The 23,276-nt window shown below is 39.3% G+C and overlaps 1 protein-coding gene across 1 annotated transcript in view; it reads right to left on the bottom strand.

Moving 5' to 3' along the window:
- Positions 1-23,276, bottom strand: part of TTN (titin) — a 379,890-nt gene that overhangs the window by 211,719 nt on the left and 144,895 nt on the right. Inside the window, exons 68-85 of the mRNA XM_078681496.1 lie at positions 17,573-17,665; positions 17,179-17,461; positions 13,629-13,809; positions 13,396-13,485; positions 13,045-13,312; positions 12,495-12,755; positions 11,837-12,046; positions 11,668-11,745; positions 11,129-11,155; positions 10,436-10,486; positions 10,238-10,285; positions 9,195-9,266; positions 8,202-8,261; positions 3,590-3,883; positions 2,463-2,546; positions 1,388-1,474; positions 1,124-1,201; positions 157-237 (exon numbers count right to left, since the gene is read on the bottom strand). Of these exons, the coding sequence (XP_078537622.1) occupies positions 157-237; positions 1,124-1,201; positions 1,388-1,474; positions 2,463-2,546; positions 3,590-3,883; positions 8,202-8,261; positions 9,195-9,266; positions 10,238-10,285; positions 10,436-10,486; positions 11,129-11,155; positions 11,668-11,745; positions 11,837-12,046; positions 12,495-12,755; positions 13,045-13,312; positions 13,396-13,485; positions 13,629-13,809; positions 17,179-17,461; positions 17,573-17,665 (2,346 nt within the window). The remainder of the gene's footprint in view (positions 1-156; positions 238-1,123; positions 1,202-1,387; positions 1,475-2,462; positions 2,547-3,589; positions 3,884-8,201; positions 8,262-9,194; positions 9,267-10,237; positions 10,286-10,435; positions 10,487-11,128; positions 11,156-11,667; positions 11,746-11,836; positions 12,047-12,494; positions 12,756-13,044; positions 13,313-13,395; positions 13,486-13,628; positions 13,810-17,178; positions 17,462-17,572; positions 17,666-23,276) is intronic.

The following is a 23,276-nucleotide window of genomic DNA, read 5'->3' as shown; positions in this document are numbered from 1 at the left end:
TATATGTATATATATATACATATATATACATACATATATATATATATATGTGTGTCTGTGTATACACACATACAAACACACACAGGAACACACTGAAAACATTTACATTTTTACATTGTCGTACAATAAAATATGTTTTAGTAATTGTATTCCTACCTCTAGCAGTTGTGACCTCTTTTCTGCCAACTGAAATAGCCACCTTTTCTTCTGACACACCCCACTGTCCGACATCTTGTACTTTAAAAATAGTATAAATATTTTGAATGCTCATTCATGTCATTATGAATGCTTGAAACTATAATTAAAGATGGCCTTCAAACACAATCACTACTGTAATAATTGAAAAGGTACCCAATAACCTGCCCCTAGAAAATGTGCAAAGTAGGCAAAAACCACCTCAATTTGCAGGCAGTTATCCCAAAGTGAGATTACATTCAATTATAGACCAGTGCCTTTTGCCAGTGTCTGTTAGCAAATGTACATGCTGTTGTAAAACACTGTGAGGAATATATATATATATGTTTATATATGAGTACTCTGAAAACCTTGTTAGAGAAAGGTGTGTAAATAGTTCCTTTTCAGAAATATTTAAGAAGTGTATTTTTTCAATATATAAGAAGAGCAACATGCTCAAATTATATCATACTATAATACACTTGAAGTATATCCAAGTGTATCCAAATAAATAGGAAGTTACTGGACAGGTCTATAAATGTTGAGCCTGAAGGACATTAAAGCTAATATAGAGAAGTCAATGTAACACACATACATAAAAAGGGCAAAGACGTGCATTCAAAGTGATAAGCTTTTGAAAGAAAACTGAAGAAGTTCCAACAGTAAAATCAATCATTGTTTGGAACAATGAAAATATTGACATGAAATTCTTCATAGGACAAACACGACAAATGTAACATTTAATATGAATCTATTCCATAACCACAAACTTGTGAATAGCAAAATATAAGACCACACATTAATGGACTCACAAACAGAATCTTACATGTTCACATAACTACTGTGTAGCTTTAGGCACATATACGTGGCCTTTATGTAGGCAAGGAACATACACACAATGACCAACATTTTGAAGACGGCATTTTGTTACATCAAAAGACATAAGTACCTCTCCTTTCTGTTACTTCCTCTTGCACAAGGGTAGGGCCAGGTTTTCTTGGCAAACCCCTTCGTTCAGCTTTGTGGGCTTTAAAAATAATACATTTCATGTTGATATTGCCGCTGGCTTGCAAGTATAGTAAAGGTAACATCTTAGCATATAAAAAGTCACAACAATATGGTTTGAGTGTCTGTTAATAGGCAAAAGAGGCAAAACAATCCTGAAAATAAATATTTCAAGCCCAGTGGAAGAATGTAAAAAAGGTACAGATACCTTGAGTCAAGATAAACTCTTCTTCCTCTCGGCTGACATAGGTTCGATCAAACTGTTCATCTACAGGTCTCCTGGCAACTGCAAGCACTTAAAAGACATTTACACAACATTTATTTTACATTAGACTTGAAAGGTATGGTGTATAAAACATTAAGTAATATTCCATGAAGCAGTGCTGGATCTATAATACAACATGAACTACTCTAGCTTGTGTTAGACATTGACAACTGAGCAGAACTGTCTATGGCATGAACATTGAAGTGGGAATCATTTATTAAACAAGGCTTTGGAGTGAAGCCTTTAGACAAAACTGCCCAGGAGCACTCTTTTACATATAACATAAAGATATTAATAAAGACAGTAGTAGTATGGACTTTTACTTTTCAAATCAATTGATAACAAAGTGTTATGAAAGACATTGACCAATGTATAAATATTGCTCATGAACATACAATCCCATTGATAATTACAACTCCTCCTTAACTAGACAGACCAAACGAGACCCCAAAGAATTGACATATAAGTAGTTAAGGGGAAAACATTAGCATTAAACAACTAAAGATTGTGAAGATGATCATTAAAAAGAAGCAGTGCACCTATGCCCAAATTAACAAATACTGGGTAACGACACAAGTAACAAAACAAGAGTACCACATGTGACATCAATCAAATTGCTTGGAAAACAGTCTGTAACAACTGTTTCCAAGTTCTATGGCAACATATAGCTCACTAGTAAAGGGAACAGTGTGAGGGCTGGGCAGCATTGGCACATTCAGGTGTTAGTGGCATTACTGTCCTTGGAGTCAGTCAATAGTGCTAGCAATTCAACTGAACTCTCTCTATGCTCTGTTGTCTTTCCCATGGACCGATTACCCAGAAGAGGCCCAATAAACAACACTGTTGACATCTAGTGCCTTAATAATGCTGTAAAAGCATGTCACACAGTAGAAAGAGTTGTGCATTCAGCACACAGGTTTCAGTTGACAAAGGACAAATGTGAATACACCCTCATGCGAAGCATACACAAAGCTGACTGTAGTAGCACAAATTGCACCAGCTGGCATACTTGCCGCACCTTCTTTTTCTGAAATCTCTCTTCTCGTGGGTTCTATGGGTGGTACTCTCCCTTCGGTCACATCTTCCTCAGAGACTTCATAAGCTTAAATCAGAATGTGAGAGTTACTACGCTGAGGACTAAATTTCAAAACAGTGGTAGTGTGCATTTTGTATTTCACTAGAATATTCTCCCTATATTTGAAAATCTATCTCAAAACGTTTTACATTCTCTAATATTATCTAAGGCAAGAACAAGGAGCTCTGAAAAGTGAGAGATCAACTGAAATATCATGGCATACCACTTCAGAGAAAACAGATAACCACAGTGCACTGTGATTGGTTGTAGGACGGTAAAATCAACTTAAAGTATGATGTTTTGAGCAGTTACATATGTTTGGATCCATGTATATTTTTAAAGTTTTTTAACAAATATGTGACTTTAGACATATTAAAACTCTCTTTTGTTGTGGACCTGGATATTTTGGCCTTCCCACTTACAGACCACTATTTTTTCAAAACTGTTCCCCAAAACAAATATTTACCTCGAAATGCTTCTGAACACTTGTAATGTAAGAAGTGTTACAAACTCAATATCAAATTATTGGCTTTTTAAAAAATCAGATTTGCGTTTATTATTATGCCTAAACAAAGATATAAAAGGGCACAGAAAATGTCTAAACAATGTACAGAGACAGAAAAGCGGCTTCCTCACAAAATTCTGGTTACGAGCCTTCTAGGAAACATTTCTGGGTAAAATGTGGAAGAACAGAAAATCAACAAGCCATTTTCGGAACTGCAAATTGTCTGGAAATAATAATTCTAAAAAATGTATTTGAGACAAAAATACCTAACTAATATTCGTACTTTAAATATTTTTTAAAGTATGAAAAGTAAAACTAAACGAAGAATGGTAAAGGAAGACTGAATGTGTAAAGGCACATTGTCACACATTCAGCTGCTTAATGTATTTGTCTTTCTGTACTGTCATATCTGTTGTTTTAGATAATAAAGAGTGAATGGTGCACTGTACAGGTAAAGTTGTATGTTTCATGCACAGTAAAGAAATGCTAGCATATTCTCTGCCAATGTTTAGATAAGCATTCAAGAGAACACTGACCATATGCCGAGTAAAGAACCAAAATCTACCTTTCTCTTCATAAAATGCTTCTCTGGCTCCATATACTTCTTTTTCATAGTATTCTTCCCTTTTCTCATATACATGCTCTTCGTAGAATTCTTCTCTCTGGCCGTAAACGTGTTCTTCATAAGATGTCTCTTGTTCACCATATTCTACTTCTTCTCTGTGGCCAACTTCTCTTGCAGCGTAGGCGACTTCTTCTTCATACACTGGCTCTGTGTCAGGGTACTCTTCTTCATATATTTGCTCCTTTATAGTTACAACAGCTACTTCCTTCTGAGTCTTCCTTGACACCGGAGGAACTTGAAAAATATTCACTCATATTAATATGAAAACCACTCAAGGCACTGGTAAGCATTAGATGACACGCTAGGAAGGAATGTTGTTCTTGGTGTTGCAAGCTCTACTGCTTAGTATGATTATAAACGTTTAATGTTAAATAGGGAAACTGTTCCGCTTGAACTCCAATTCCCTTGCTTTAGAGAGTTTTGGCGTTTTCACCTGCATATTGTTGTGCAATAAGTCCTAGGTTACAAGATAAGTAGGTTGAATGAAGCAAGAGCTTATGTTGATCTTTTTTTAGTTGAAAGAAAGCTTAAGAAAACTTAAGAACATGAATGACAGATAACATTCAATGTAAACAATGTGGACTGCATTCACTACCACATACACGGAAGGCTGAGATGTTGCACCTCCTCCAATTTAAAGCAATTGTGAGTTTTAATGGGGTCAGTAGCACAAAGTGAGCCTACAGTGTAGTAGGAGTAGCTGTATAAACAAGCATTGTTACAACATAAATTGAGAAACATGTTAGACAAGACAACACACAGAAACAATGTGACCGACACATTGAGCTGGTGGCTTTTTAGTTTGTGATTTAGGAAAGGGTTTGCAAAAACTCTAGGTTTTTATACGCTTGAATGTAATATTATGTCATTTGTATGCTAATATGCCTAATATCCCATCTGTGTTTCCAGTATTTGGATCAACATCACCATAAGTATTGAGATGCAAAGTAGCCTAGCAATGTAATAAATGGACATACAGCATAATTGTGGTAAACGCTGCAGAGTTGCTCTTTAAATGAGAATGCAAACTGTACCACTGAAACAATTGTTACATATTAGTAATAATGCTAACAAAGCAACCTAATGCCCCACCCAAATATGTTTGAGAGAGCTGATGTATGGTGACTGTAGGTCACCCCCGACTTTTTCCCTTTCTCTGGACACTAGCATTGCTAGCTGTAGAAGTCTGTGCACTGTATCCCTTCTAACCTGGAGTAAAGCTCCTGTGCTTCCCCTTTACACGTGGTTACAATGGCGTATTCCTGAGTGGATCCTTTAACTTGCCTGTATATAAAATGTACCCAGGAGCTTGAAGTTAAATGCTGCTTGTAGACTGAAGCACCTATTGTGCCATCGACAATAGTGTCACTGCAAACATGGCTACAGGCATACCTTGTGTAGCATGACTGTTGCAGTGTAAAACCTGTCAAAATATCCCATTTTGACAGGTAAAAGCCTCCCATTTAAATATTAGTAAATTACCCCTATGGAGGCCTGTAGACCACAAGAAGAAGTGCATGGTATTTAAACGCGGGACAGTTAGAACATTAATATTACCATATACCTACAGTGGCAAAGCTCAAAATGCTATTTTCACTATGGCAGGCCTGGCTATTCTATGAAAATACCAATACTAACTTGTGAAATGGACCCATTATAAAAATAATTACACCACCCTTTTTAATAGTTATTAAAGATACAATTCAATTGTGAAGTTGGATTTTTAATGACTACTAAGGAAAAGTAACAAATAGAACTTGACCCTTTATCTGTCTAAACTTTCAGCAGGCTAATTAGCATTAGATTCTGCCGACTTCCAGCCTGTCCTCAGCCTTAAATGAGGTGTGAACATGTGAAATGCCTCCAATGAAGACAATAGGTTCACCTGAATGAGCAGGGGTAACTCCTCTAGGCTCTGCAGTATCTACGGGGTCAGGGCTGTGAGAGTCCTGTTGACACCACAGTGTCGAATCCTGCATGAGTGGTCTGTTTAAGACACATGTAATACTTTGGTGCACTTGAAAGGAAGAACACTGGACACCATGACAACTGCTGTCTATTCTCTCTCTGGGTGCTTCAGGACCCTGCCTTTGTCCTACCAGACTTTTATCTCGTAATTTGTAATGCTTACAGATCCTGCTTCAAATTGTATTTTAGTGCTGGATGTTGGATGACACTAGTGAAATGTCAACTTTCACAGAGACCAATATGCTTGTTGTATCCAACTAGCAGTCAGTCTCAAATTGTGTGTAGTTACCGGTCTACGCCATCCATTGACTGTCATTGGTGCTTTGTGCTTTTGATGCTATTTCTACTTAAACTTTTAAAGCTCAATATCTCAGGTTTCCTGTATAAGATTTTTATAATTCGGTTAAATAAATGTTACATTATTTTTCTAATCTGGTTTGGGATATTTATTGTTTGTTGTGTCGGCTAGATTACTATTTTGGCACTGCATAATACTTTATATAATACTCTAAGTTACATCTGTCTGCTCTGTGCCATAGTTAGCAGCGAGTTCAGCTCAAGCTAATTTAGTGACTTTGAGCTTTAACACTGAAAGGGGTTGGGATTGTTTCTTGAGGCGGGCAGGTGCCCACCGCAAACAATAATCAGAATTCTTACAGTGACATAAATGATATACCGTCATTAATCTCTCAATATACACCCTTTCTAATGAACCAAAAAGTATTTAGCTATGTTCCAAAGAGCACATTGAAAATGCAACTCAAAATATGGTTGACATTGCCAAGTCATACCTGCCTCTTTGCCTTATGACCTTTGAGTTTGCTTTATTACAGGGCTAGTCACATATTCTTCATAAACAATTATAGCTGCCTATAAAGGGCCTTAAATATGCAACCCAAGAGGCCATACACACTTGTCCCTATTGATTGATCATGGCGCCACTATCATTTAGGACAGCCTAAAAATGGGGTATTTGTTATATGGTGGTGTGACCGCTATGGAGGAGAGGCGTGTGCTAAACTCATTGCTGACCCAAAATATCTTCTATTGTACTTCCTCGCAGTGCTTTCTAAGAATCAATAAGCAAATATACTGTATACTATCTTCCTATAAATCCATGAGATTGCACTTGGAGATGTTTGCCCTTCCCTCTTCCTACTGGACTCCATTTCATTATGGCGTGAGTATATTACAGTCTCTTTGGCTCCCCTCAGATTTCCGCCCCAGTCATCATGAGTTTGTCTGTCTCTTTCATGTCTGTTTACGATGTTTCCTTTCATGAGTATGGCTGGATCTTATCCCCATGATAGGTCCTCCCCAAAGCAAACCTCACAGTAAAAATTCACAGCCTACACTTAAATAACAAAACAAATATACTGATAATTTGATACAAAACACGAAACACTTTGAAGACTGTTACAGATGTACAAGTTCACAAGAATCACAGAACACAAATTGGAACTTAGAGTTAAGAGAAAAGATTCATGCTTCCAAGTGAGTAAAGAAATTAGAAGTTATTGCATGGCTTCTGTCCATTGAAAAATACTGCAAAAGGTTTTGATCTACTCCCTGAAAAAGATAGTTTTCTTTTAAGGACACAAGCATATGATGTCTCTGTAAGTAAGGTTAAAGAGTCTTGGCACCCACATGTAAACACATAATAAACACATACTGTATAAGGAATATAAGCATATGCACTGTAGAAATGTTATGAATTTTGTTAATTGTGAACATTACTGAGGTGAACAAGAGGAATATTAGTTAGGAAAAACTGTATTATGCCATTGCTCTGACTTTCCTTTGAAGAGCAGGGTATATTTATAATTTTATAACAGTCAACATTCAAAGATCTTTCAGCACATAATAAGGCTGACAATTCTAAGTATTCATTTGTTTCATTGACCTATTAAATGCCACAATTTCTGAAAACTCTGCAGTGGTAAATGTAGCTTTTTTCTATACAAATTTTACATTTACCAGTAGGCAACTGTGCACTGTGACTGAAACATACCTAGGGTTAATGAAAAGGTAAGTCACACTCCACCATTTTCTACCTGCAAACGTTTCTGAGGGCTAAGAGGGGGAACTATGCATGCTGAAGAACTAGTATTAATAAGTAGCCTTTCCTTCCAACACACTATAAAACAGAGAATTAGCTGTTAGTGCAGCAGTTGCAGTAGCACTGGGACAGCGGTGTGCAGGCCCTGCTGCATCCCAGTTCTAGCTGTTTGTACAATCTGACTGTGGGGTAGATGGGTCAATTTACCTTGCTTGCTTTTGCTAGGGTCTACAACACCCTTGCTACACTACTGCTATGAAAGATAATCACTGTAAAGGCTAGCTGGTATTGATATTCTATGACATGTTCTTTAATGGCCTGCAGAGGATTCATTTCAAACCCACCTCACATACTTGCCCTGTACTATACTCAGTGAACTGAGCACATAACTTGCTAATTAAATGCAACATTGACTCAGGACTAGTATGCATTTTAATATGCATACCACACGGCATAAAATGTAGCTCTACTTATTGGAAGGGGAGTCAAATGGTGCTTCATTTTCTACTCAATTATTATTATTACCTTTTGCTTGAGCTACACTCTCAGAGATGAGATCGGGAGCTGCACGTTTCCTTGCCAAATCTGAAAGTACACAAACATTACAATACAGTTAACTATCAAAAACTATAATGAGTGTTCAAAATAGATGTTTAAAACTATAGCTAACACCCTGATTCATTAAAGAACATTTCCCACATTATTTGAAAAGACAAAGCTGAGCAAAAATAAAAAAATTGCTTGCTGAAAGTAAATTCAAGAAGCATTTATTGTTATGGTATTCCTAGTGGATGTGTACTAACATCACTTTTGAAAGACACTTTTATTCATAAGTGACAATTATACTTGACAGATAAGTCTAAATGCAAACCAAGATCTTGATTGTTTCTGAACCCCGTCATTCAGGAATCTTGCCTCAGCACTTTGTAAGCTAGACCGTGTAAGCACATCACACACACACACACACACTATTTTCTGAAAACGTTTTCATTCAAAGCCCTGTGTTTTTCAGCAACTATTGTGTGGTAACGTGCGTGGAGGGGCAGGAATCGATTACGTTGCCTGTATACTTCTGTGTGGATGTGTCATCTTACCATGGACCTCACTCTTACATTATAAACACCTAAAACAGAAACAAGACTGTACAATTGTGTTTGGTTTGTATCATTTTTAACTTTTTTAATGGGAAAAAGTATTGGTGTATGAGGTCAGCAAGCGTTTACGCTGCTACTAATTGCCCTGTAATATTGCATCACGGTCAATTTAAAGTTAGTCAGTCTGTTTCTGAGGCACTAGCATCTGCAGACTATGACAATGTCAACATAAGTAGCAAAGCAATGCTCACCAAATTAAAAAAGATAGTGCCAAATTAGAATTGCACTTTTAAGACGATATGATGAAATTGTGAAGAAGCCTAAGTGTATTGCTTTGCAATGGTTGCTAATGTTTGAGGAATTAACCTTCAGTAAAAGGCACACAATTGCAGACAGCACAAGTGTATGCGCCTAAGTACAATACCTGTGACAGAGGGCACTTCTTCCTTAGGTGGAGGCACTCCCTTAGGGACTTTCTTAACAAGCGGTTTGGGCACTTTAAAGAGATTAATAAGAATGTGGTTACATGCAGTTCAAACACCTTTTTTTGAGGAAAGAGTTTAAGAAAGATTTTAAAAGCGTTTCCACAAAAAAGACATTGAACAACAAACATGACGAACACACAAATTATATGAAAATAGTGCCACAAAATAAAATTAACCACTTTGCATCTCATCAAGCACATAACAATCAATGTTGGGCATTGTGTTTTTTTGTCAATGAAAATAACAACGCAAATAAAATAATGTGACATTTCACTCTATATTATCTGCTACAGTGGGGTAAATGAGACTTTAGCGGTGAGATAGAAAGGAAGGGGCAAGGAATGGAAATGTTAGGAAATGACAGAAGACAATAAGTGTGGATTGCATCTACGTTAGGGTATTATTTTTCTTATGATTAAGAAGCAGGTTTAACAAATATCATATAATTAAACTACGCAAAACATATTTTGACTGGCATCAACTTCAAACAATATACTGTAGAAAATACTGATGGCTTTCCAAGACTGAACAATAGCTGATGAAAGTGAAATGAAACAGAAACAGTGACAGAAAAACTATATTTTTTCAACAATTATGTATTTCATTATTGCATGGCTGTTACTGAGAAACAAGTTAAAGGATTTACATGTTAACAATTTTAGCTGTGTTCTAAAAGCAATGTTAAGGCATGTCATGAATACTAGGGCAAGAAATTCTAAGATGCTCATTTAGTTACTGGGTAACTGTCATGCTCTTTTGCAACACAGTGTATATGTTAAATTAGTGATCAGCAAAGCTGGCTATGTTATAAATATCTGATCAGTTATCAGACACACATATTAGGTCTGTAAATGTGAGGGACCGAACAAAAGTGAGTTATATCACTATATTTGTTGCCACAAACTATTTTAGTATTTAGGAAAAAATATAAGGTCAAACACTTTGTATAAGATGTGTTCTACGTCACAGCCAGTTCTGGTACCTTTCTTGGGCTTCTTCTCTTCTGGTACTGGTAATGGAGGAGCGAATTCTTAGAAATACAAATAATAGGTTTTCTGTCAAATCTACCCAAATTCAACTTTTTACTCTGTTTGGCTTTTGAGTGAAGGGTGAAAGAACTGTGCTAATGTTTTTAACATTTGAAGCAGACACTTATTTAAAACATTCGCATGTGTCTTACCTTCAATTAGGATCTCTTCAGGTGGATATGAAATTTTGGAGTCAGGAATATCTGGTGAATAATATAGTGAGCCTAATTAAACATGTGACAAACATTATTGTATTCCAAATGCTGCAGTTCTTAAGCATAAACTCATACAACATTTATAAAGTCCTGCTATGCTGGGCAACACATTTGGGCTTTGGCTGTAACACCTACTCTCCCCTTAGCCTGTGCCCTGCTTGACAGTTGATATCATCAAACAGTCAAGGTAAGCTTGTATCTGTTCTTGATTTGGAGGGACATGGGGCTGCTTACATTTTATAGGGAAACATAATTTACTGATCCACTTTCGTTTTGGCAAACACCGCTTTTAAAAATAGGAGCTTCCAAGTAGTGGAGGTCTCTTATATGCTATACTGTCTGCATTGTGGTCTAAACAAAGTCATGATTTGTTCTAAAAGGGAATGGCCAGACAGTATATGTTGTCACCTATTGATTCTTTGGAATTGTCACTATTGCAAGGGGACACAATGTTGCACTTTGGAAGGAGGTAACAAAAAGCTACTTATTGAATTATTTGGTAAACTCTAACTTCCAGTCAAATTTGTACATTTTAAAGATATTTACTCATACTTAGGCTATCAACCATGCAACAGTATTCTTGACATAACTAAAGGTTATTTAGGTATCAATTTCCTTGATATTCCTTACCGGGTGGTCTTAATTCCAATTTGATTTCTGAAAGAAAGCAATGGGATTTATATTACTTTTGATTCATTCAAATATTATCTTCTTCAAGCATATCCTTTCTTTACAGGCTGCATTTGCAGTCTGTACAGAAAGTATATAATACATAACAGTATATATTATTGTGTTCAAGTTATATATTAAACAATTACTTCCTTAAATGGTAATTATTCACTTTATTGGGTGTCATCATGCCTTAATGTTAACCAAAGACAATAGTTAAAGAGCAGTGTTACTGTGAATCCCACAGTATCTGCCAACTATTGTGTTAGGTGTTGTCTGATAATCTGAAAGAGGATCTAGTTCCCAGCACATTGTAGTAGGATGTTATTTAGTTGTCCCGATAACTTTCAGAAGAACTATACAGAATCATTTAAACATAATTTTGTGTTGAAGTCAGTTCCATATTTTTATTTCCGTAAGGCAATGTGACACTTTTGTTGAACAACTTTAATTTTACTGCACAGCATTAATTAGGGAATACACAATTGGTATCCACTTACCTTTAGTCATCAAGTAGAGTTCGGCAGTGCTTGTTGCTTCACCCCTCGGTTCGAGACGAGCGATTACAGAATAAACTCCTGAGGCAATAAAGACAAGTCTATATGTGAGCAAAAGAAGGTAAGAGGGAAAAGAATAACCAAGTAATCAGATGCCATTCATCAAACAAACCTTCATCTTCTGCAGAAACACTGTGGATGGTCATATAATGACAACGGCCCTCGTTTCTGAAGCTGTACTTTTCACTTTCACGCAGTTCTGTTGTTCCTTTATACCATGTAACGATTGCATCATCAAAAGATACTTCACACTCGAAAGTGGCTGACTCATGTTCACTCACTACAATATTCTGTATGCTCTTAGTGAACTGTATTGGTTCCGCTGTTGGTAAAAAATAGACAAATAATGTTTTCAACAGATGTATTACTTTCTTTAATTTCAGATGACAATCCATTTCCTTCTTCTCAGATCCAGATTGTACTATGTTACCCTGTGAGGATCTATGTATTAGTACAGTTCACCATTATTTTTCCAGATTAGTTTTTGCCACCAAATTTCACCCTACACAGTTCTCACCTAATATCCACACAAACATGCTGCTCTCCATCACTCTGTGCATTATGTTTCTGATGTTCTATTTTAAATTATAATAGGGTTGACAACAATGCTCAATGCTGTGCACTACTGAACTTAATATTATACAATCCCAAGATCTATAAATAATGAAGATGTGACAAGACTGTACTGCAGTTTCTCTAGGATGAGGGCTGTACTTCTCATTAATAGAAAAAGATAACATGTTGGTAATTCAAAAACTGGTTTTACAAACCTTCAATCATTAAATCTGCAGTGGTTTCCAGGCTCTCAAACTTGCAGGTGTATTGTCCTGCATCTTGAGTGGTGACATCCTTGATGATCAGCTTCTGTATTTTCTCATCCACCTCTGTTCTGTATCTACCACGTGGAGCAATTACCTTCCCATTCCTGTACCACTGGGATTGCACATTTGGCACAGAGAATTGACAGGTCAGAGTGCAGCTGTGTCCTTCTCTGATAATATTATCCTCAACGTGCCTTTCAACCATTGGTTCTGTTACCAAGTAATAACATACAGTTAGTATTTTGAAGATGTTACTGTCTTTGCAAAGCTACTAGAGATAAAAATCTGCCTTTTCCACATGTCAACTGTTTTAATTTAAATGCTTTGTGCTACTCAGAATGTTTTTTAGTGTAAAAAAAGCTAAATATTTGCCAAACCACTAATGTTATCAAGTCACAAACTTATTTAGCCAATGTTATGTATTTTATTTGACCAGAATATAGATAACAGATTTCTTTACAAAGTTATCCTCAAACACAAACTGGTTATGTTTACTCACCAATCACAGTTAGTTTAGCACTAGAGATATGAGGACCGCAGACAACTCTAAAATTTCCTTGATCTTGTGGCTGGCAGTTCTTGATTTTAAGAATGTGGCAGTCATTCTCAATGCTAATTTGATACTTGTCACTTGATTCCAATTTTTCTGTTCCTTTGTACCAGGAAAGCTTGATTTCTGGATAGTTGATCTTAATTTCACACTCAAAGACAGCCTCATTCTTTGTTAATACTGTCTGGTTTTCAATGTCCTTGATCAGAGTAATAGGCTGAAAAAAAAATCACATTAGTTCAAATGCAGTTCCTACGGTGGGCAAGAAACTATTGTGTCAGCACATAGACATTAGCTTACATCTGCCTGGGTGAGCCTTTGCTGAATGAATTGGACCAATTCATCAAATTCTTGCTCCTCCGCCTGAGACCGCCCCACAGTTTCAATTTCCTAATTGGAACACAAAAGGTTACATTTTTTTTGTTTACATACATAACGTTTTTCTAATTTTCTACGGTTGACCGTGTACGTGGCCAAATTATTAGCATAATAATAAGTGTAAATATTTTTTAAAAGGGCAAATGAATAACTACCATTCTATGGCTTTCTTCTTCCCTGCTTGCTTTAAGCAGCTCAAAGGCTTGCAGGAGGCCACGGAAGTCTGTAATTCCATACATGCGAGCATATTTTTCATATTCCTTAGGATCAACATTTTTTAGAAGTTCCATGATATCAATGGGTTGCTCTTCTTCTTCCTTCTTCCTAGTTGGTGTCCTGTTGAAAGAATAAATCAGTTTAACAAGCTGAATTTTGAAAATGAATTTATTTAAATCACTATTAACTATAATGTTACAATATTCTTCTTACCATTTTTTTATTTGTGTGCAATTGCTTAGCTTATGAAAGCTAACGTAGGCTTGCCAATGATAATTGGCAGGCAATAAAGTGTGAAGAAGATACCAAAACTTCTCTGAGAAAGAATCAAAACCACAATTTGCTAATTAAAATTTGTGCTAGATGATAAATTGCTTTCAAAATTAAACCCAGCTTTTTCGCTCTGCTCCCATGCATCCCAAAAGTATGGATTCCCCTGCTGATGTATAACTTGAATAGTTTGCAGTTATTGAAAATTAATAATTAACAATCAATAACTTCAGATCTTCTAAATTATTTTAAAGTCATCCTATCCTGGAGTGTCATTTTTAAACAAATTATCACCCTGAATTACATTTTGAGGCAATCACATACAAAAAAGACTTAAATATATCCTGCTCGAAGAAACATACTTAGGTATACTATACCCAGTTACTCACAGTTCTGTTGTCGATATATCACATCTTTATAAATGCCCACCCTTTAGCAGATACCCCTGTATTTCTAATTTGATTATTTTTGTTTTGTCATTTTCCCATCTGAGCTTTCACCAGTTCTGCCAATTATGGTAATCCACACCCACATCAAGTCCACTGCTTCATGGGGCACTGCTCTGTCATGTTACATTTTGGGAGGCTAAAATGTTAAAAATAATATAAATATGTTGAGGATAGGGTTAAGAGCAAATACATTAAAATAGGAGGATAGGAAAGTCCGCTTCCTCCTGAGATTATATAATAACTCACAATGTAGTGATGGCGGTGTTGCGCCTTATGATATAGTGGCATTTGATATAAAGACAAACCATACCATAATCAATGGGCCAGTGCCTAATTTTAAAGTCCAATAACTTGTGGACTTTAGCTCATGCACTCCAACAAGCATATGCGGTCTCGAGGGATACACTAGGTGAACACGCCAGAGAGGATTTCTCCTACAATGCTCGAGAACCTCCCAGCCCCTCCAGGACCATGAGGCACATTGTTGCTTTCTAACCAAGATACTACGTTAGTAAATCATATGTATTAATGGTGCATGCTTATTAGTTGCAGCACAATTCCATTTTTTCCTTCATTTAGGTCACTTAAGGAGTGGTAGAAACAGGGCTGGACCCTGTGCCTGTTCTGAAGAAGAGCATGTTGACGTCCACTAGGTACACCTGACTCATTGCAAACAGGCCCCCTAGAGACTTACCCCATTTTTAATATATCAACTAGGAGCAAGAATAAAAAGTTATTACGCTCACCAGTTGGATATTTTTAAGTCACTCCACTCCATACACACCACTGCACCACACATAGTTCCTCACAAATAGTGCTCCTATGTATCTCCGCAAGCCGTAGCATGCCTCAACCCACAGCAGGTTGAGATGGCCCCTATGATGAAGCATGTCACTGTGGGGAAACCCTGGTGAGTGAGGGGACTCAAGAAAGGACATTTTTCCTTTCTTAGCTAGATTTTTTAGCCTATAACTGAGCGATTTTCTCCTGCTAGGTTCTTTATCTGAGATCTCAGATTTTGTTGGACTACATGTGACATAGGAGGGTGGACCTAGCATATCCCTCTTCCTACCCCCATTTTTTATCTTGTAAAAAAATGTAAATACATTATTAAATTGTTGGAAATTACCATCTTTGTGTGGCTTATTCACAGATTTTGGCTTGACTGCTTTTGCTGGCTGTGGTACACTGTGCATCTTACTGCTGCTAACCAGAGGTAAAGTTGCAGTGCTCCCCCTTTCAAAAGGATGAAAGTTGCTTACCCCCATTGCCATATTGAACTTACCCATCAGTCCCTAGTATATGGTACCTAAAGTGTACCCAAGGCCTGTAAGTTAAATGTCATTAGTGCAGCAACCCTTTTGCCACCCACTGCAGTGACAATACAAACATTACTGCAGGCCTGCCATGTATAGCCTGACTGTGCAGGTATTATCATCACATTCAACCTGTCAAAATAACCTCTTTTGAATGGCCTAACCCCTCTTTTTAAATGTTATAAATCACTCCTGAGTAGGCCTCTAAGCCATAAGGCAGGGTGCATGGTATTTAAAGGTAGGACATTTAAACATTAAATGTTAAGCATTTTCTTACGGTGAAAGGGGACAAAATGCTATTTTCATTGTAGTAGGGTGAGCTGTTCCATAGGAAAGCATTAGGATACAATATTAAATGTAATATCTCTGTCCACGAAAAACAGCTACAGAGTTTATTCTTGGAATTTATGAAATATTTAATACAAGCCCCATCACTGGTAAAGCCCAATTTCTAATAAATGTTTTAGAACAGGTTATTTTAGAAAGTGGCTAGTTACCTGCCTAAAGCCAAAAGAATACCCTTTGCATGAGCATTAAGTTATCACACAGGAGCTGAATAACCCCCTTTGATGAGCTGTGAACTTGCTCCCAGTGCTGAGACAAAGGCCTCAGGTGTGTTCTGGTCCACTGGCAGGCTGACCATTTGAGCTGTGCCCAGGAACTTAATTAACTTTGAAGAGGCTGGCCCTGTCACAGGCAGATGTAGCTAACACCTGGGCCTGCCACCTTCCTTTGTCCTCTCAGCGTGTCAAAATAGTGAAAATGAAATCTGGGAGAGGGTCTGACCCCAATACCAGTTTTGAATGACTACAGAGGAGGGGATACACATTTTCCTAGCCACATCTTTACAGTGGAGCTTTGTTACAGGGGAAGAAAGGTCTTGCCATGTTGGTTTTGGGCAGAAAGGGACACTGGAAATGCTTGCAGTAAGGCACAAAGGAAGTGCTGCAAACGTGGGCAGGGTTACCCTTGTAAGCTTTTATCTCATTGGTTAGGGAAGGGCCAAGAGTCACCCCCACAGAATTGCACCAGGCATAAATTTGGCACCCACAATACCCTCTTAAGAACAATTTTTTGATCTGTGGAAGGGCAGAAGACTATACCTGCTGCCGGTGACATGAAAAGAACCCTAAAGACTGGACCTGTACTCCATCTTGTACCTAGTACAAAGAAGTGAACTCCAAGGCTGACCTCCTGTTTGTACTACAGGGACACAACAAGCGCCAAGAGGCCCTTTTCCTGCATTTCCAACTGATCAGCTCCAAGTACACCTGCACTGGACACTGCTACTGACCTCTGCTGGGTTCATGTTACTAGCTGACCTTCACTAACGCAGTTCATCCTTACGAAACCACGATGGTGTTCATGTTGTTGAAGTGCATAACAACCTATCAACAGGTAACTAGATAAACTTGTAAATGTACATCCTATAATTTCTTCAATTTTATACTTACTTCTTTAGCTTAGCTCGAAGGTCTCCCTCTATTGTCTCCTGCTTTCTTTCCTCAACCTGCAAGCTTGTGCTGCATTCAATTTCGCCATGCTTGTTGACAGCTATGCATCTGTACTGGCCAGAGTCAGTTTTGGTTACATCTTTAATTTCTAGTTTGGCTTCTTCTCCCTTCTGCTGTACAAGAATGCGGCCTCCTTGGTTCAGTTGTCTCCATTTTCCTTTTACCCATTTAACATTGGGAATTGGGTCACCACCAACCTTGGCTATGAATGTGGCTGTACTCTCTGGCAAAAAGCAAAACAATGCTGAATTAGTCTATCTTATTTTCTCATGACTAAAAGTTACATATAAGAATTTGTGTCCTTAAGACGATCCCAAGATCATAAAATGCTTACTTTCTGTTACTTTAATGCTGCCAGGTTCTGATTTAAAGAAGAGCTTTCCATCAATGGGTGCTTTTTTCACCACTGGAACAACAGCTGGTTTTTCTGTAAAGAAGAAAACAATTTTCTGATAACATGGTATAGTCACCTTTACAAATGTGAAGACAAATAACGGTTTGATCATGGACAGGGAATAGTAAGTGCCTAATTAAACTTTGAATTAATGTTTGCTTAACCTATGAATGCATCCATTTACATATATTTATGATTTATTTATTAATTAGAGGTTTTCTAAAGCGCTAGCCAGACCCAAGGGTATCGAAGCGCTTTACAGCATAAAAACATTTATAACAAAGAAATATTTATAACAAAATACAGGACAAAGGCGTGGTAGGAAGAAAAGTTCAAAAAGGAAGCTTAACAGTTCTGCTGGGTGTCGGAGGAGTGCCATTGAGGAAGAAAAAGTTCAAGAGGAAGCGTTACAGATCTGCTGAGTGCCCAAGGTGCGCCGTTGAGGTAGAGAGGTTGAGGAGGTTGAGGTGTGGCAATGAGGACGAGGGGTCAGAAGGTAGTCTCAATCCCAGGAAAAGGCAAGACTTATGCAGGAAAAGATCTCTTCGCGGTGCCAACCCAGGGGATGAGAGTTCAGAGAGAGGGTAGGAGGTGGGAAGTGTTTGAATTCAATGGCTGAAAGGCTGCCCACTGAGGGCGCGCTGTCCGGTGATAGCCTGTGGTGGTGAGAGCATCACGTAATTGCATTCGGGAAGGCGCGGTTGAGATAGAAGGTTTTTAGGAGGCTTTTGAATTTTGGAAAAGAAGGGGTGGTTCTGATGTTGACTGGGATGGCGTTCACGATTTTCGAAGCATTTCCTGCAAAAGAGCGGGCAGCAGTCTTTTGTTTACGCGTTTTTTGGGGAATGAGTAGGAGGGAGTTGGAACTCCTGAGGCTTCTTGCTTGTCCGGCTTTCTTGAGTTTGGAGGCTAAGTATTCCGGTTTCCCTGTGTGTAGGGCTTTGTGTGTGAGCCAGGCAGTTCTGAAGCTGGCCCGCATTTCAACTGGGAGCCATTTAAGATCTCTGAGAGCAGGAGTAATGTGGTTAAATTTCTTGATTCCGGTGACCATTCTGGCTGCAGCATTGAGGGTGGTTTTGAGCGGGGCTAGGTGAGAAAGAGCTGTACCGGAGAGAACTGCGTTCCCGTAGTCCAATCTGGACAACACCAGTGATTGGGTGGCTTGCTTGATGTCGGCAGGAGGGATGTGGGGTTTGATTCTGTTGAGGAGCTTCAGATTGAGGAAGGTGCTCTTGGCGGAGTTCTTGATGTGACTTGAAATGGATAGTTTGTGGTCAAGGATTATTCCCAGTAATTTGACCGAGGTTGCCAGAGTGAGATTTCCGTTGAGGGAGTCAATGGCTTTCAACCATTCAACAATTTGCGAGTTTTCTTCTTTGTTGGAGACGAGGAGGATCTTCTTTGAGGGTATTGTTGAGTCCTTGAATGTCATTAAGGGAGGAGGTTTCCAGGTAGATCTGTGTATCTTCTGCATAGAGATGAAAGGGGATATTCGCTTTTTTTAGAACGGAGGTGAGAGGTTCCATGTTTATGTTGAACATTTGAGGGGAGAGAATGGAGCCTTGAGGGACACCTCTGTTTACGGGGACGAGTTCGGAGGCAAAGGGTTTGATTTTCACTCTTTGGGAGCGGTTGTGGAAGAAGGAGAAGAACCACTGGAGGACCACTTCGTCTGCGCCAACCCGTTCTTTGAGAGCTTTGATGAGAAGGCTGTGGTCTACAGTGTCAAAAGCAGCTGACAAGTCTAGGAGGATGAGGAGACAGCAGTGGCCTGCGTCGAGGGAGTTGAAGATGTCATCCATGATGTTGAGGATTGCAGTTTCGGTGCTGTAGCCTTTTCTGAAACATGATTGGTGGTGGTCCAGCAGATTTATGTTGTCAATATGTTTGTTCAGTTGACGGAGGACACATTTTTCGAGGGCTTTGGCAAGAAAAGGGAGATTGGAGATAGGCCTGAAATTGTTCAGATCGGTTGCGTCTAAGCCTGTTTTTTTCAGAAGAGGGGTGACTTGACCGACTTTAAAGGAGTCAGGAATGGTGCCAGTTTTTAGGGAGCTGTTTATGATTTCGCACCAAAGAGGAGCCAGGGAGAGTTTCTGTTCTTTGACTATTTGAGAGGGAATGGGGTCGAGGTTGTGAGACGATGGCTTAGAGGAGGAGATAAATTTGAGGATCTCTGCTTCTGAGATGAGGTCAAAGGAAGACCAGGTTGTTGCTGGTTGCCTTTTCGAGGTGATTTCGCTTGTTGGAGAGCATTCTTTAAGGTCCATAGAGAGTTCGATCAAGTTGATTTTTTTGTTAAAGAAGTTGGCGAAATTGTCACATAAGGTTTTTGAGGGCTGGACAAGGCTAGTCGTTGGCTTGGATGTTTGTTTTCTAATGATGTCAAAGAGTTCTCTTGGTCTGTTTTTGGCCTTGTCCAGCGCGGAGCAGAAAAAGTTGGATTTTTCGTTATTGATATGTTGTTTGTACTTTCTTCTTGCTGCTCTGAGTTCCTCGAGATGATTGGAGGATGGGTCCTTTTTCCAGAGACATTCAGAGGCTCTAAGTTGTCTTCTTTCCTCATTAATGTCCTTATAGAACCGGGATCTAGAGGGAATGTTCCTGGCTTTTTTCAGTTTCAAGGGGGCTAGTTCTTCAAGGATGGAGGACATGGTAACGTTGTAGTGGGTTGTGAGTTCTTCGGTGGAGAGGCCTTCCGGGGAGATGGGCAGGGGGGAGGATATTTTCTCTTCTAATTCCTCTGTGTTGATCTGCGATAGGTTTCTTGACCATGATAGGGGGTTAGAGATGGAGGGCAGAGGCAGGGTTAGATGAGGGAGGCGGAATAGGATAAGGTGATGGTCTGACCAGTTGCCCGGCAGGATGTGATCTATGGTGAGCGAGTCATGATTGGCAATGATGGCATCCAGGATAGCTCCTTTGTTGCGGGTTTCTTGAGAACAGTGTTGGTGAGGTTGTTGGAAAGGAGAAGGTAATTTAGGCTTTGTTCAAAAGCACTGTTTTTGTCATTCCAGTGGAGGTTAAGGTCGCCTAGAATGACGTTGTTGGTATCTCAGAGAGAGCAATGTGGGATTAGGTCAGACAGGTGTTCTGAGAACGTGACGGAGTTGCCTGGGGGATGGTATAGGAGGTGGCAGAGCACTAGGTTATTCTTGGAGGTTTTGATGTTGGCGGTTAGGCATTCAAATGAGTTGTACATGAAGTTATCGGTTTCGGACACCAATAGGTTATTGTTGTGGATGATTGCCATGCCTCTGCCTTTTTGGTCTATTCTATCTTTCTTGATGATAGAGAAACCCGGGGGAATGAGTATATCCAGGATCAGAAAGGAGGAGTCGTTGAGCCAGGTCTCGGTGATGAAGGCAATGTCAATGTCATGGGAGAGAATGGTTTTGGCTAGTTCTGTAGCGTGTTTCGTGGCAGTCCTGCAGTTTATGAGCATGTAGTTTGTGCGGAGGGTCTCTTTCATGGGTTCCGTGGGGATGGTGATGAGGGAGAAAGGGGGTCTAAGGGGTTTCAGGACAGGAATTTCTGTTCTGGTCCCGGTGATTACCTGGATTGCGGAGTGCAAGTCGAGGTTGGGGGGGAGGAATAGGAGGAGGCCAGCTCGATCGCTTCCTCCGGGGACATGGCTTCCGAAGTCCTTCTTGGTCTAGGGGCCTGGGGATATAGGGGGAGACTGACTGCTTCGGGGACTGGGGATTCGGAGGCCAAAGGAGGGTGTGAGGGGGAGGATAGGCTGGAGGAGGTGGAGGGAGAGAGACGAGATGTTGGGTAGGATGAAATTCATGCCCTGTAGTAAGGTGGAGAGAAGCCATTCAATACTGGCGAGGCGGCGATCCGTCCATCAACTTGTGTTTTTACTTGATTACAATAATATATTTATTGTAAAAGAGCATCTATCTATTTGTCTCTCTCTATCTATCTATCTATCTATCTATCTATCTATCTATCTATCTATCTATCTATCTATCTATCTATCTATCTATCTGATAGATAGATAGATAATCTAGATAGATATAGAGATAGATAGATAGATAGATAGATAGATAGATAGATAATCTAGATAGATAGATAGATAGATAGATAGATAGATAGATAGATAGATAGATAGATAGATAGATAGATAGATAGAGGTAAGTCACTCATTTTAGTACATAATAAATAAAGAGATATACTGTGTGCAGTGCTTCATTTGTGGCGGTGCTTTCCAGTGCTCTGCACCAGCGCTGATTTTACTGGGCCAGGTCTATATGATTTTTCTCTTCCAGCAGATCGATGTTCCGGTAATTATTAAAATACATTTCTGCTCTCCTTCTGTGGCTGCTGCCTGGTATGCCTCCTGGTATGTCCTCATAGGAAGCCCCACCCTCGTCCACGCATACTGCAAGAGCGTTGTCATCACGGTAGTGATGTCACGTCCGCAGATTGCATATGCCTTTTACTGAACATTGTTTCATTTCCGTTTAACAATGGCCGAGGGCGGTCTCTTGGCTAAGCTGAGGCACGGCATGCTGAAAGTGAACAGGGTTGTCAATAAACGTTTTAACGTCCAGGAGAAGTGAATATACACGAGTGCTGGCGCCCGCAATTAACACAGGTATAACTTTTATATTTTCAATTTACTTGCTGCATAAAAGCAACTAGAGCCGCAGTACTACTCCAAGTTCCACCAAGTCACCACCCTGGATGAGAAAGAGAGCACTGTGACGATCACCCGCCATCGCCATCTGCCACTATAACTATATCACAAAAAATGACATGCTGTGGGCAGACCAGCTCCTGGGCTTAGATGATGAGGAGCGCGACAGTGACTACTTGCAGGACCTAGGCCTTGCCGACAACTCCAAACCCCAAATCGGCAAGTCCTTCAGCATGTGGGACTTCTTCCAGCACACAGGCCACAACAAGGAGGACATGCTGCTCTGCTGCCAATACTGCAATGACGAATGCGGTGTTGTGAATTTGACCACCGTGAGTAGCCATGTAGCGCTGAAAAATGTAATGCATATAAGTTTATTAATATGCATACACTGGTGAGCCCTAGCGTCCTTGGATCAATTGTCTACCACTATGGAGCAGGTCAGGCCTTAAGCACTAGTATGCCACAGTTGGCAAGATTCAATTAGCCACAATTATCAAAAAAGTCAGTAAGCTAGAGGCATATTCTTTGTAAAGGAAAAAACTAACAACAATCCTAAAGTGCGCGGACAATAAAATGGACTGAAGAAAACACAGCATTTCTAGCACTAAATGTTCTGAGTTTATGATCTGAAACGGTAGAGTAAAGCTGCCAATCCTACAATACGGGAAATATTGAGAACAGTGTTATTCTATGTGTGCAGTGCTCTTCAGTTGCAGTTTAGCTGAGGGAACAGAAGTGGGTATTCTGATGGTAACATTGGTGGGCAGGAAAGCATCAAGGTGCGCACTGACAATGTGTATTCTTAGAGGAAGCAACCTTCTGGCCTTTGTTAATTCCTTAATTTGAGCTGGTGGTTTTTGGTGCTCAGCACAGTTTCTTTTCATGAGCACCAGTTAAGGACATTTATGCACGAGGAGATGAAGTGATTTGCCCAGAAAGAGGATGTTGAGTCGACCTGAGACTCGAACTCCCGCTGCCAAGTCGGCAGCTCTGGCC

Source organism: Lissotriton helveticus, chromosome 3_1 (genome assembly GCF_964261635.1).
Source record: "Lissotriton helveticus chromosome 3_1, aLisHel1.1, whole genome shotgun sequence".
NCBI classification, from domain to species: Eukaryota; Metazoa; Chordata; class Amphibia; order Caudata; family Salamandridae; genus Lissotriton; species Lissotriton helveticus.
Note: the sequence above shows the minus strand (reverse complement) of the source record. Positions and strands in the feature narration are given on the sequence as shown.